This window comes from Mustela erminea, chromosome 18 (genome assembly GCF_009829155.1).
Source record: "Mustela erminea isolate mMusErm1 chromosome 18, mMusErm1.Pri, whole genome shotgun sequence".
In the NCBI taxonomy this organism is placed as follows: domain Eukaryota; kingdom Metazoa; phylum Chordata; class Mammalia; order Carnivora; family Mustelidae; genus Mustela; species Mustela erminea.
In genome coordinates this window covers 10,977,676-10,993,280 of record NC_045631.1, presented here as the reverse complement: position 1 = coordinate 10,993,280, position 15,605 = coordinate 10,977,676, and the positions used below count along the sequence as shown (strand labels likewise).

The window sequence follows — 15,605 nt, the reverse complement described above, 5'->3', positions numbered from 1 at the left end:
AGCTGAAATGAACAAAAACATCTGTTTGGGAACTAACAGTAGTAAGTACCATCTCCTGAACAGCTCATTTTATGTCCAGCTCTGGAATCCAGGTGTTGTACAAATTTCACTTTAACACTGTGGCTGATTTTACAGTCGTTCCACTTTACATCTGGGAAACTAAGGCTCAGAGAATTTGAGAAATTTGCTCACGGCCTGGGGTTGCCAGATTTAGCAAATAAAAAATGCAGGATGCCCAATGAAATTTGAATTTCAGTGAAACAAGCAGTAATCTTTCAGTACAAGTATATCCCAAATACCGCTGGGGACTGACTTACACACGGCAGCCCCATCAGGCCCCGTGGCTAGACTGTGCAGGGACCCAGGGGTACCTAATGCAAAGCACACGCTCTGTGTCGCTCTCCTCTCCCCGCCCTCTCCCATCAGCCACATGCAGTGGCTATGGGCGTTGATTGATATTCTTTGCCACTAGACCACAGAGGACATCAGAGTCCATCCACCAGCCCTCTGAAAGCACACATCTTGGCAAAAGCACACAATCCACTTTACAGGAAGGCACTGCTCTCAGAGCCATATAAAACCCTGTCCAGTGGTCACAGCCAAAGGCAGTGTCCTGTGATATAATGGCTTTTATTTCCAATTCTCAGATCCATCCCAAATGGGGATTGGCATTATGTACTGGCATAAGTCTAATCACGGTCGTGGGCGGGGGGGGGGCAGGATGGGGGATCCTCTTATAGATGCAAAGTGATTAAATGCAGTTTCTGATTGATCAGCAAGGCAGGTGGGCAGAGTAATTGGTGAGAACATCTTTCACTGCCATCTGCTCGAAAGAAATGGCAAAACAGGCCAAGTGTTTTCAAGATCCTTGGTGGGCTCCCTGGTCCTGGCTGGATTTTATTTACCATGGAGAGAGGGGAGTACAGGCCTGGTCTTCACTGGGCCCTAGCCCCCCAACTAATTAAAGGCTGATTCATCATCAGCTGCAATTCTTCTACTGTATTTTCCACACCCCCGAGTGAGGACAACTTGCATTTCTCTTTGTAAAGACATGCCAGGACCTCACTGCTCTCTGTATTAAATGAAAAAAAAAAAAGTAGGTCTTTTGAAAAGCAAACACATGCACATGGTCCCTGTCATGAGGGAGAGTCCTCCATCCCTGTCAGGAACTTCTCAAGCATACTAATAACGATGATTTCATCTAGAGCTCCCCTGTGCCAGACAAGGTGCTAGAGTTTTACGTGGCTTGTCTCACAAAAATTCTCATAAAATCACTCTGAGGGAGAGTGTTATCATGCCCATTTTCTCCCGGCTAGCGGCAGAGCAATGGAGCACAAAATCAGAACTTTTAAAAGTCTGCTCCACTGGAAAAATGGAGGCTCAGCCAAGTTAAGTCCCTTGCCCGAGTCATTCAGCAAGGCAGGGATACGTCTGGAATGTGAACCCTTTTCTGTCTGAGACCAAGGCCTTTAATGACCCTCTCTGAGCCCCCACAGCCTCTTCAGTCAGCAAACTTTATAAAGTTCTGTTGTATTTCATATTTTCATAATGGGTAAGTGTTGTTTTGTAATCAGAAGAAATAATATAGTTATTTCATTTCCTTAAAATTGAAGTACATAATATTTATGGTTAAAATGACTCTAATGAGTGTGGAAGGAAAAAAGCAAGTTTTTGTTTCACCAACACAAAGGAGTTCTTTAAAAGTAATACATGGGGAAAAAAAAAAAAAGGCAAACCAGGGAGGAGTCAAGATGGCGAAGAAGTAGCAGGCTGAGACAACATCAGATAGCAGGAGATCAGCAAGATAGCTTATCAAACCATCCCAAACACCTACAAATCCAACAGGAGACCGAATAGAAGAAGAGCAGCAATTCTAGAAACAGAAAATCGACCACCTTCTGAAAGGTAGGACCAGCGGAAAAGTGACTCCAAAGCGATGGGGAGATAGACCGCAGGGGGAGGAGCTGGCTCCCAGCTAGCGGGAGAGCAATGGAGCACAAAATCAGCACTTTTAAAAGACTTCTCCATTGAGTGACATCGCTCCAGAGGCTAAGCCGGGGTGAAGCCCATGTCAGCAGAGCGGGGCCTCAGGTCCCTCGGGCTCACAGAAGGATGGGGGTATCTGAGTGTTGCAGAGCTCATAGGTATTAGAGTGGGGAAGCCAGCCAGCTACAGAGATGGAGTCAAGGAGAGAGCTCTCTGCTCGGGGTTACCTTATTGTGATCTGTGGCACAGGCCACTGCTCTGTGAGCAGGGACCCCACAAGATCCAGGGAGACCCCCCTGGAAAAACTCAGGGATTGGCGAGGTTCAGAGACTCCAGGCAGGACCGTGTGCCAGAGACAGAGAAGTTTGGTCACAGGTTGTCGGCCAGGGAGATGGGAGTGATTGAGCTCTTTTCTCTGAGGGTGCACTGAGGAGTAGTGCGCCAAGCTCTCGGCTCCTCTGGGCCAGAGATTGGGAGGCCACCATTTTCATTCCTGACCTCTGGAACTCTACAGAAAGCATTCAGGGACAGTGAACCCGAGCGGATAACTTAACCTTGCCCCTGATAAAGGCAGTGCACTTCCACCTTGGGCAAAGACACTTGAGAATCACTATAATATGCCCCTCCCCTAGAAGGTCAACAAGAAATCCAGCAAAGACCAAGTTCATATACCAAGAGAACAGCAGAATTCCAGAGAAGGAGGAAGCAAAGCAGGGAATTCATGGTTTTCTCCCCATGATTCTTTAGTCTTGCAAACTTAGTAAGTTTTTTTAATTTTATTTTTTTTCTTCTGCTAATTATTTTTTAACTTTTACCCCCCTCCTCTTTTAACGTTTTTAACTAGTTTCTCTTAACAATACCTTTCATAAGAAAAAAAAATTGGAAACTTCATTATTAAAATCATATTTTATCCTTCATTGTATCTAACTTTAATTTTTGTTCATACATAGGGTTTTTTCTTCTAAAAATAATATGGGTTACAAGTTCTAATAGATCAAAATACACCCTAAATCTAGCACAGGGCTTTGTTATAGTCTCCAGCCTGAGCAAATTGTCTCCAATTTCTTTTACTTTATTCTCCCAACCAATTTATCCTTATCAACTCCTTTTATAGAAACCTAAAAATATTTTTCATCTTCATAACCATATTCCATCCCTTCATTGTGTTTACCCTTATATATGCTTTTCATTCTTTAAAATTTTGGGAGGTGGTTTCTTCTAAGAGACCAAAATACTCCCAAAATTAAGTGGGCGTCCCTGTTCTATTCAACAGTATAATATATATTTTTTGTTTGTTTACTGTTTAATTTTTTTTCCTGATCTTCTTTTTACCCACTTTCTTCCCCCCATGGTTTGGGTTCTCTTATGATTTGGTTAAAGCACATTTTCCTGTGGTCTTTGCCACCCTTTTAGTATTTTATTCGCTCCTTCATATATTCTTATCTGGATTAAAATGACAAGGTGGAAAAAATCACCACACACACACACACACACACACACACACAAAAACAAAACACAAGAGGCAGTACTGAAGGCTAGGGGCCTAATCAATACAGAGATTGGTAATATGTCAGATCTAGAGTTCAGAATGATGATTCCCAAGGTGCTATCCAAGCTTGATAAAGGCATGAAAGTTATTAGAGAAACACTGTCTGGAGAAATAAAAAAACAAACGCTAACCAAGTTGAACTCAAAAACGCTGTTAATGAAGTGCAATAAAAAAATGGAGGCTCTCAGTGCTAGGATAAATGAGTCAGAAGAGAGAATTAGTGATATAGAAGACCAAATGACAGAGAATAAAGAAGCTGAGAAAAAGAGAGACAAACAACTACTGGACCATGAGGGGAGAAATCGAGAGATAAGTGATACCATAAGATGAAACAATGTCAGAATAATTCTGGGATTCAAGAAGAAGAAGAAAAAGAGGGTGAGCAGAAGGTATATTGGAGAGAATTATAGTATAGATTTTCTCTAATATGGCAAAGGGGAAAAGCATCAAAATCCAGGAGGTTCCAGGAGAGAACCCCCCTCAAAATCAGTAAGAATAGGTCCACACCCTGTCATATAATGGTAAAATTTACAAGTCTTAAAGACAAAGAGAAAATCCTTAAAGCATCACAGGACAAGAAGTCTGTAACATACAATGGTAAAAACATTAGATTAGCAGCAGACTAATCGACAGAGACCTGGCAGGCCAGAAAGAACTGGCATGATATATTCAGAGCACTAAATGACAAAAATATAAAGCCAAGAATCCTATATCCAGCTAAGCTATCATTGAAAATAGAAGGAGAGATAAAAACCTTTCAGGACAAACAAAAACAAAGAATTTGTAAACACCAAACCAGCTCTACAGAAAATATTGAAAGGGGTCCTCTAAGCAATGAGAGAGCCTAAAAGTAGTAGACCAGAAAGGAACAGAGACAATATATAGTAATAGTCACTGTAGAGGCAATACAATGGCATTAAATTCATATCTCTCAATAGTTACCTGGAATGTAAATGGACTAAATGCCCCAATCAGAAGACACAGGGTATCAGAATGGATTAAAAAAAAATCAATAGGTTGTTTATGAGAAACTCATTTTAGACCCAGAGTCACCACCAGATTTAAAGTGATGGTGTGGAAAACAATTTACCATGCTAATGGACATCAAAAGAAAGCTGGGGTGGCAATCCTTATATCAGATCAATTAGATTTTAAGCCAAAGACTATAATAAGAGACAAGGAAGGACACTATATCATACTCAAAGGGTCTGTCCAGGAAGAAGATCTAACAATTTTAAATATCTATGCCCCTATCATGGGAGCAGCCAACTATATAAACCAATTAAGAACAAAATCAAAGAAACACATCGACCATAATACAAAAATAGTAGGGGACTTTAACACTCCCCTCACTGAAATGGACAGATCATCCAAGCAAAAGATCAACAAGGAAATAAAGGCCTTAATGACACACTGGACCAGATAAATATCACAGATCTACTCATAACATTCCATCCCAAAGCAACAGAATACACATTCTTCTCTAGTTCACATAGAACATTCTCCAGAATAGATGACATCCTGGGCCATTCATCAGGTCTCAAGTGGTATCAAAAGATTGGGATCATTCCCTGCATATTTTCAGACCACTGCTCTGAAGCTAGAACGCAATCACAACAGGAAATTTGGAAAGAACCCAAATACATGGAGACTAAAGAGCATCCTTCTAAAGAATGAATGGGCCAACCAGGAAATTAAAGGAGAATTGAAAAAATCTCATGGAAACAAATGATAATGAAAACACAATGGTTCAAAATCTGTGTGACACAGAAAATGAAGTCCAGAGAGGAAAATATATAGCGATACAAGCCTTCCTCAAGAAACAAGAAAGTTCTCCAATGAACAACCTAACCCTACACCTAAAGGAGCTGGAGAAAGAACAGCATAGAAAGCCTAAACCCATCAGGAGAAGAGAAATCACAAAGGTCAGAGCAGAAATCAATGAAATAGAAACCAGAAAAACTATAGAACAAATCAATGAAACTAGGAGCTGGTTCTTCGAAAGAATTAATAAGATTGATAAAACCCTGGCCACACTTATCAAAAAGAAAAGAGAAAGGACCCAAATGAAAGAAATCATGAATGAAAGAGGAGAGATCACAACCAACACCAAAGATATACAAACAATTATAAGAACATATTATGAGCAACTCAACGACAGCAAATTTGACAATCTGGAAGAAATGGATGCATTCCTAGAGACATATAAACAACCACAACTGAACCAGGTAGAAATAGTAAACCTGAACAGACCCATAACCAGTAAGGAGATTGAAACAGTCATCAAAAATCTCCAAACAAACAAGAGCCCAGGGTCAGAGAGATTTCCAGGGGAATTCTACCAAACATTTAAAGAATAATTGACTCCTACTTCCTGAAACTGTTCCAAAAAAATAGAAATGGAAGGAAAAGTTCCAAACTCATTTTATGAGGCCAGCATCACCTTGATTCCAAAACCAGACAAGGATTCCATCAAAAAAGAGAATTACAGACCAATACTCTTGATGAACAGAGATGTAAAAATTCTCACCAAAATACTAACCAATAGGATCCAACAGAACATTAAAAGGATTATTCAACACAACCAAGTGGGATTTATTCCAGGGCTGCAAGGTTGGTTCGATATCCGCAAATCAATCAATGTGATAAAAAAAAAACATTAATAAAAGAAAGAACAAGAACCATATGATACTCTCAATAGATGCTGAGAAAGCATTTGACAAAGTACAACATCCCTTCTTGATCAAAACTCTTCAAAGTGTAGGGATAGAGGGCACATACCTCAATATCATCAAAGCTATTTATGAAAAACCAACTGCAAATATCATTCTCAATAGAGAAAAACTGAGAGCTTTTCTGCTAAGGTCAGGAACACGGCATGGATATCCATTATCACCACTGATATTCAACATAGTACTAGAAGTCCTAGCCTCAGCCATCAGACAACAAAAAGAAGTTGAAGGCATCCAAATCAGCAAAGAAGAAGTCAAACTATCACTCGTTGCAGTTGATATGATACTATATGTGTAAAACCCAAAGACTCTACTCCACATTGGCTAGAACTTGTACAGGAATTCAGTAAAGTGTCAGGATATAAAATCAATGCACAGAAATCAGTTACATTTCTTTACACCAACAACAAGACAGAAGAAAGAGAAATTAAGGAGTCAATCCCATTTATAATTGTGCCCCAAACCATAAGATACCTAGGAAAACAAACCGAACCAAAGAGGCAAGGATCCATACTCAGAAAACTATAAAGAATTCATGAAAGAAATTGAGGAAGACACAAAGAAATGGAAAAATGTTCCTTGCTCATGGAGTGGAAGAACAAATATTGTGAAAATGTCTATGCTACCTAAAACAATCTACACATTTAATGCAATCCCTATCAAAATCCCATCCATTTTTTTTCAAAGAAGTGGAACAAATAATCCTAAAATTTATATGGTACCAGACTTCGTATAGCCAGAGGAATATTGAAAAAGAAAGCCAAAGTTGTGGGCAACGCCATTACAGACTTCAAGCTCTGTTACAAAGCTGTCATCATCAAGACAGTATGGTCCTGGGGCACCTGGGTGGCTCAGTGATTAAAGCCTCTGCCTTCAGTTCAGGTCATGATCCCAGGGTCCTGGGATCGAGCCCCATGTTGGGCTCTCTGCTCCGCAGGGAGCCTGCTTCCTCCTCTCTCTCTCTCTCTCTGCCTGCCTCTCTGCCTACTTGTGATTTCTCTGTCTGTCAAATAAATAAAATCTTAAAAAAAAAAAACAGTATGGTACTGACACAAAAACAGACACATAGATCAATGGAACAAAATAGAGAGTCCAGAAATAGACCCTCAACTCTATAGTCAGCTAATATATATTATATTATATATTTTCTTTGACAAAGCAGGAAAGAATGTCCAATGGAAAAAAGACAGCCTCTTCAACAAATGGTGTTGGGAAAATTGGACAGCCACAGGCAGAAAAATGAAACTGAACCATTTCCTTACACCACACATGAAAATCGACTAAAAATGGATGAAGGAACTCAGAGTGAGAAAGGAATCCATCAAAATCCTTGAGGAGAACACAGGCAGCAACCTCTTCGACCTCAGCCACAGCAATTTCTTCCTAGGAACATCGCCGAAGGCAAGGGAAGCAAGGGCAAAAATGAACTATCGGGATTTCATCAAGATCAAAAGCTTTTGCACAGCAAAGGAAACAGTTAACAAAGCCAAAAGACAACTGACAGAATGGGAGAAGATATTTGCAAACGACGTATCAGATATAAGGCTAGTATCCAAAATCTATAAAGAGCTTAGCAAACTCAACACCCAAAGAACAAATAATCCAATCAAGAAATGGGCAGAGGACATGAACAGACATTTCCACAAAGAAGACATCCGGGTGGCCAACAGACACATGAAAAAGTGCTCCACATCATTCGGCATCAGGGAAATACAAATCAAAACCACAATGAAATAGCACCTCTCACCAGTCAGGATGGCTAAAATTAACAAGTCAGGAAATGACAGATGCTGGCGAGGATGCAGAGAAAGGGGAACCCTCCTACATTGTTGGTGGGAATGCATGCTGGAGCAACCAATCTGGAAAACAGCATGAAGGTTCCTCAAAAATTTGAAAATAAAGCTACCCTACAACCCAGCAATGGCACTACCGGGTATTTACCCTAATGATACAAACGTAGTGATCCGAAGAGCATGTGCACCCAAATGTTTATAGTGGCAATGTCCACAATAGCCAAACTATGGAAAGAACCTAGATGTCCATCAACAGATGAATGGATAAAGAAGATGTGGTGTATATATATATATATATATACACAATGGCATACTATGCAGCCATCAAAAGAAATGAATTCTTGCAATTTGCGATGACATGGATGGAACTAGAGGGTATTATGCTTAGCAAAATAAATCAGTTGGAAAAAAAGACAACTCTCATATGATCTCCCCTATATGAGGAAGTGGAGATGCAACGTGGGGGCTTTGGGGGGTAGGAAAGAATAAATGACACAAGATGGGATCGGGAGGGAGACAAACCATAAGAGACTCTTAATCTCACAAAACAAACTGAGATTTGCTGGGGGTGGGGGGGAGGGAGAGGGTGGTGGGGTTTGGGACATTGGGGAGGGTATGTGCTATGGTGAGTGCTGGGAAATGTGTAAACCTGGGGATTCACAGAACTGTACCCCTGGGGTTAATAATGCATTATATGTTTATAAAAATATTTTTTTAAAAAAGCAAACCAATTAGTACAAATGAGATCATGAGAAGAGGTGAAGCCACCCCCACCCTTGATCCCGCTTCTCTGTTCATTTCCTCAGAGGCACCAAACATTCCCAGTTAATAAGGACTTTCTCCAGAAATATTCACTGCATATACAAAATATGTGTATACATCCAAAAGGGTTATAATATACTTTCATAATTACTGATTGCTGCTTTTTTATTAAGTTAATTACAGATCCACCGTAGAGGGCACAAGTGATGCCCTCTTTCTGAAAATGGACCAATTTACAAGGTGTGATTTGAGGAAAGCCCACAGAGGCGGAGGTAGGCTATGGTGGGCAGTGGATGTCCCAGACAACCAGCTTCCCTTCCATTGTCATGGAAAGTATTCGTGTTAAATTCAAATGAATGATTGACTGGCTAAATTTTCCCATGAGCTTGTTGAAGGTCTGCCTTTTAGAAGACAGATTACACATTACGTTGGTGATAAATATAAAACAATTTGTCAGTATGGCATGTTTTATAAATTACATTGATTTACAGTAGGAAAAAAGATAAAAATCAAAAAACCAATCACTAGGAAATCTCTTCCCCATGAATTGCCATGGTGCAGGCCATTCTGAACCTCTGAAGGTTTGCTAGGAGCAAGTGAAGGGCTGTGCACGGGGTTCATTAAACTGTTTGCTTCAAGCAAATGAAAAAGTGTTTAACCACTTGTTTATATCTGTTCAACTTCTCTTACCGAGGTTTCAGAGACTGATAAAAGAGACTAATGTCTGTCTTGTGCAAAAGCATGCTCCGGTTGTAAGATATCACAAAATAATTATCCCAGTCTTATAACTATAAACTTTTTCCATAAACTATTTTCCCATCAGTAGAAATTAAGTACTGTACACAGACATGCCCCAGACACCTCATGAAATCTGTGCTACATAAAATAAGGCACAAGAGCCATCTTTCTTAGGCAATGTCTTGGAGACGAAGTGTAGAAAGAACCCAGAGAGGTGAGTGGAGCCCCACAATGAATGTACAGTGAATGAATCAATCAGAGAAATGCCTTCATTTGCCATGTGATACAGCAAGTTTGCTGCCCCCTTCTCTAACGACACTTAGAAGATCCTCGGGCTCACCTTTTCTGCCCTGAACACAGGAGGGTCAAAAAACAATCACTGGTCAAGAGAGGCCATCAAGTTCTTCCTAAGAGCTGCTCTACTTTCATACAAGGCATTGTCATGGCTTGCGGATTCTGTATTTGCAAACTCACCTACTCGCTACAATTTATAACCCCAAAATCAACCCTTGTGGCCCCTTCATGATGGTTTGCAGACACGTGCAAATGCCGAGTGGCAAAAATCTGACTCTCCCTGTGCACACGTTCCTAGCTGAGTCCAGTGAAGACATGCGCTGCCTTCTTATTCCAGCTTTCAAACTGTAAACAAGTGTCTTTCCAGGGTCTGCTTACTGCCACATGGGTCACGTTTTTGAGATGTTTTTTCTTGGTGAGAGCAGTATTTAAACTAATGCAAACATGGTACTGAAAGGCAGTCTCATGACGTACCTTCCAGAGAATATACCTGAGTTAGATAAACGTCATTCAGGCATGCGTTTCAGAGCTGCTGGCTGTGAGTCAGTGCTAATGCATCAACATTATGTATTAAACACGGTGTCTTCAAAAGAAAACACACATAAGACAAGGTTATGTATCTATCTGTGGGGGAAACTGCTATGACCCGAGGCTGGCAGGAATCTAATCCTATACCTCTCCTAGGAGCAATGATTTTGTACTCGCTGAGGTCTGCAGAGACTTTGTGAAACTTAACTGCCACACATAATGAGAATTGACTTTATTGTTTGGTAACTTTGACTTATGAAAAAGAGGTTTGGACAGAATCATCTTTGTATTCATCCATCTCAAAATTTTTTTTTGCATGCCCTCTTAAAAATAAATTTCTATAAATCCTACCAAGCGTGAAGAAAGGAAGCAGAAGAAACACCATCAGGTGCTCACTGAGGGCAGCTTACATGGTTGTCAAATGCAGAAATTGTGGCAGGAGACGGGACCCGAGGTCCACCTCAGATGCGACAATGGCTCCAGGTGAGCAGGCAGGCAAGATAACTTGCCTGATGCACCTGATGCACCACCTTTGTACTGGCTCTGAAATGTCTAAATACGTAAGATCATGTTTTATTATTCTGAGAACTGGATAGCCTAAAAATGAGCCACTCACATTCAACTCTTTATTATATCACTCAGAACTAAATTTTCATTCTTTGTCGTATGCACACATATATTAGTACAGGCATCACTTTTGGGGGGTATTTTCTCAGGGTAGTCAAATTTCTTTTACATAATATTTTATTTTGAACAATGGTTCCATTATTTTCAGCTGACAATTCAATACAGTAAAGGACCCAAGTAAAAATGCCCAATGATTTGCCCATGGTGTACTATGAAGACAAACAAAGAGTAGCCTGAAGTGACTAAGCTTACACATATTTACTCTCTACAACATCTGACATACAAAAATGCAGGAAGCATTACTCACTTTTTCTGTTAAACGTGAGGCACTGTGAGCAAGTATATCTCCCTCTTCATACTGAGGGGTACAGAAAAAAAAAATCACTACTACAAAAAGACCTGGTTTCTAAAAGAAAGAACTACTATAACCACAAAATCAAAAGGAATGCATCTAAACAGGGTCAGAGCTTTGCAACCTCCTCAGATAAGAGAACCTGCCTCAAGGAACATCTGAAAGCATTCGGAAAGAAAAGCAAATATGTTTTTTTTTAAAAATGCCACAAATGATTTTGACTTTAAATGGTAGTAAATGAAAATCTGAATGCTACATTTCTAAGGCATTAAAGCTACAATAAATACCAGAAGTTACAACTAGCACTGAAAATTGGTGACTGAATCAGTGTTTTTGATTTTGTTTTGCATTTTCAACTGAGGTAAAGTTCACATAACATAAAATTAACCATTAATCATTTTATTACTTTTTAAAAGATTTTATGCTTTAAATATTTTTTAAAATATAAATTCAATTAATTATAAAGATTTTATTTTGAGGGGTGTGTGGGTGGCTCAGTGGGTTAAGCCTCTGCCTTTGGCTTAGGTCATGATCCCAGGGTCCTGGGTTCGAGCCCCACATTGGGCTCCCTGCTCAGCAAGGAGCCTGCTTTCCCCTCTGCCTCTTGTGACTACTTGTGATCTCCGTCAAATACATAAATAAAATCTTAATAAATAAATAGATAAATAACAATTTTATTTTGATGTAATCTCTACACCAAACAACTCCAAGATCAAGAGCCACATGCCCCACTGACTGAGCCAGCCAGGCATTCCAACCACTAGTCATTTTAAAGTATAAAATTCGGAGACACTTAGTACACTAACAACGCTGGGCACCATCCCCTCTGTCTAGTTCAGGACATCTTCATCACCCCAAAAGGAAGACCCCCCTCCATTAAGTTATCATGCATGCCCCTCCCTTAGGCCCAACAACCACCATTCTGTACTTTGTCTCAATGGATTCTCCTCTTCCAGACATTTCACATCGATGGACTCATAAAGCACATGGTTTGTTGTGTATGGCTTCTTTCCTTTACCATGATGTATACAAGGTTCATCCATGTCGTAGTGGGTGTCAGTGCCTCGTTCCTTTGTATGGCCGAACCGTAGTCCATTGTACGGAAGGACCACATTTTATGCATTCCTTAGCTGCGGGACATGTGGTTTGCTTCTTCCTTTTGGCTACTGACAATTATACTGCTGCTATGAATGTTTGTATGTTTGTATTTGTCTGAATGCCTGTTTTAAATTCCTTTGGATTTAGGAATTGCTGGGTCATGTGGTAATTTTATGTTTAAGTTTGATGTTTTTTTTAATCTCATGATTCTGCCCTGTGTCAGTATATACATTGCTCATCTGTTTGCTAATTCCTTTCTAAAAGGGGGTAAAAACCAAGGTCTTGAAAAACCCTGTATTTTTTAAACATGTTAAATACATTCAAATAAATATTTGCCTCATTACTTTAAAAAATTAAATGAAATTTAAATTAACTGTGGAAAGAACCAAGATGCTCTTCAACGGACAAATGGATAAGGAAGATGTGGTCCATATACACTATGGAGTATTATGCCTCCATCAGAAAGGATGAATACCCGACTTTTGTAGCAACATGGTCGGGACTGGAAGAGATTATGCTGAGTGAAATCAGTCAAGCAGAGAGAGTCAATTATCATATGGTTTCACTTATTTCTGGAGCATAACAAATAGCATGGAAGACATGGGTAGTTAGAGAGGAGAAGGGAGTCGGGAGAAATTGGAAGGGGAGGTGAACCATGAGAGACTATGGACTCTAAAAAACAATCTGAGGGGTTTGAATTGGTGGGTGGGTGGGAGGTTGTGGTACCAAATGGTGGGCATTATAGAGGGCATGGATTGCATGGAGCACTGGGTATGGTGAAAAAATAATGAATACTGTTATGCCTAAAATAAATAAAAAATAAATTTAAAAAATTATCTGCTTCTGACTTAATACACTAGTTTCCAATGAGACTAAAGTAAATGCTATAATTAAATCAAAACATTTTAACACATATTTATTGCTTCCTAAGTAGATACTGTATGGTTACATTACCAAAACATCTCTACTTGGGGAATGAACATATACTTGTCCCTACATTTAAGACAAATCAAAATATTTCTACTTACCCACAAATAATATATTACTTGTGTTCTACTGTTGCTCACCAATTCTTTATTATTTGTTGGATTAAAAGTAAAATAGTTCTGAAATATAAATTATGGAAATATATTACATTATGACAAATTTTCTGTTTCTCTCTGGCTAAGCTAAATGTTAAAAATAAATAATATTTATATTATATTAAATAGATGAGTAGGAATATAAAACAGAAAAGACAACAGCATTTTGCAAGCAATAGGAATAGAATTGAAAACCTGAATGTTAAAATTAATGGCCTCAAATGTGTCCCCTTTCTTATTTAGTCTTATTTATTATAATTCATCATCTGTAAATTGGAACAAGCAAAACTAGCACAATATTCACTGATAACCTTTACTCTGTGTCCTTTTGGACAAAAACTGCTGCATACACATTTCTAAATTTGACAAGGCCACAAGGTAACTTGGAATGAATGCAAATACTGGAAAGAGTTTCTGATTCCTGCCAACATGGTGAATAGCATGGACTCCTGGCTCTCTTCCATTAAATCAACCCTGTGGTAACTATGCAAGTGAGGAAACCACAAAGTGCAGAAGCTGAACAACAGCCACACCATCATGGAGCTCCCTGGGGAGACTGAGGCACGTGTCCTGTGGGGGTATGTGTATGGGAGGGGGTGGCTGTGGCCTGAAGTGAAGGGATGCAGGGGGAAGCCCTGGGAGACAACTTCTAGAAACACGACTTAAGTTCCATTCCTCCCACCACACTATCACCTACTCCATGCCTGCTCCAGGTATGTGAAGGACCAGACCTAATGTTTGAGAAGTAATTTCAGGACAGCTCATCAGCCTTGGCAGGGGCGGGGGGAATAGGGTGGCCAGGGGTGGGGAAGAACTGTTGGAAGTAAATGCATGGACAAGTCCTCAAAAAGGCTGGAAATCAGCCTCAAATCACTGCGATTTGTGATGCAATTAATCAGTTAATCTCGTGAACTTTGCCAGATGCCAACAAGAAGCAAAAGTGAATCTTCCTTGGAGGAAAGTACCATCCTGAGTATCAAATTATTCCTAGACTTCTTAAAGCATGACACTGGGCATCCGATGAAACACAACCAGGCATATGAAAGAGACATTTCCAAACGACTGACAATTGGGAGGGAAGCAATCATCAGCAAGAGACCCCAGGAGATGCAGGCATAACATCGACACACACAGACTTGACAATAACTGTGGTCACGATGTGCCAGAGAGTAGAGGGTAAGATGGGCAATCTCAGCAGTAACTCTATTTTTAAAAAGTATCAAGCGGAAATTCTAGATCTGAAAAAAAAAACTGATTTAAAAAACTTCAAAAGATAATTTAACAGAAAATAAAATATAGCCAAAGAAATAATTAGTCAGTACAATGGGAAGACAAATTGTAGGAGAAAATATCCACACTGAAGGATAAAGCACAAAAGAACAGACAATATAGACAATAAGAGAGATAGAGCACAAGACGGGTCTAATTTCTGTATAATTGGAGTACCAAAAGGAGAGGAAAGAAAAAAAAGGTGATAAAAGTGATGTTAAAAGAAGTAGTGGGAGAGAATTTTGCAAAACTAAAGAAAGATACAATATTCCAAGTTCAAAGAACTCCAGAAGATACGTTTTTGTTTTTTAGATTTTCATTTTTATTTATTTATCCTTTTGTGTGTGTGTGTGTGTGTGTGTGTGTGTGTGTGTGTGTGAGTAATCTCTTTGCCCAACATGGAGCTTGAACTCACAAGCCAAGATCAAGAGTCATATACTCCACTGACTGAGCCAGCTAGACACCAATTTTGGATTTTTAAAAAAATCAACAACATATTCATATACATAGAGACACATCCTTAAAAGCTGCTAACAATTAGCAGAAAACCTTAAAAGCGGCCAGAATGGGGCAGGAGGGGAAAGACATACATAACTTTCAGAAGAGGGAGCAATAAGATTGATAGTTGACTTCTCAATGGAAATGGTGCTAAGTCTGAAGACAATAGTATCTTCAACATATGGAAATAACTACCACCCTACAGCCCTATAGTTAGGGCAAATAGCCTTCAGAAACAAAGATAATTACTAAGAGAAACGAAAGCATATATCCTACAAAGACCTATGCATGAAAGTT

General features: G+C 39.6%; 1 protein-coding gene across 5 annotated transcripts in view; it reads right to left on the bottom strand.

Moving 5' to 3' along the window:
* Nucleotides 1-522: 522 nt before the first annotated feature.
* LOC116577342 (cilia- and flagella-associated protein 251-like) overlaps nucleotides 523-15,605 on the bottom strand; it is a 34,924-nt gene continuing 19,841 nt past the window's right edge. For 4 of the 5 annotated variants that reach the window (XM_032320389.1, XM_032320388.1, XM_032320387.1 and 1 more), the window contains 3 exons: nucleotides 13,488-13,565; nucleotides 11,317-11,367; nucleotides 523-823 (listed from right to left, as the gene is read on the bottom strand). In XM_032320389.1, the coding sequence (XP_032176280.1) occupies nucleotides 773-823; nucleotides 11,317-11,367; nucleotides 13,488-13,565 (180 nt within the window). In that variant the 3' untranslated portion in view covers nucleotides 523-772. Of the gene's footprint in view, nucleotides 824-11,097; nucleotides 11,368-13,487; nucleotides 13,566-15,605 lie in introns of those variants that run through there. The other variant, XR_004280491.1, reaches the window with a different exon arrangement.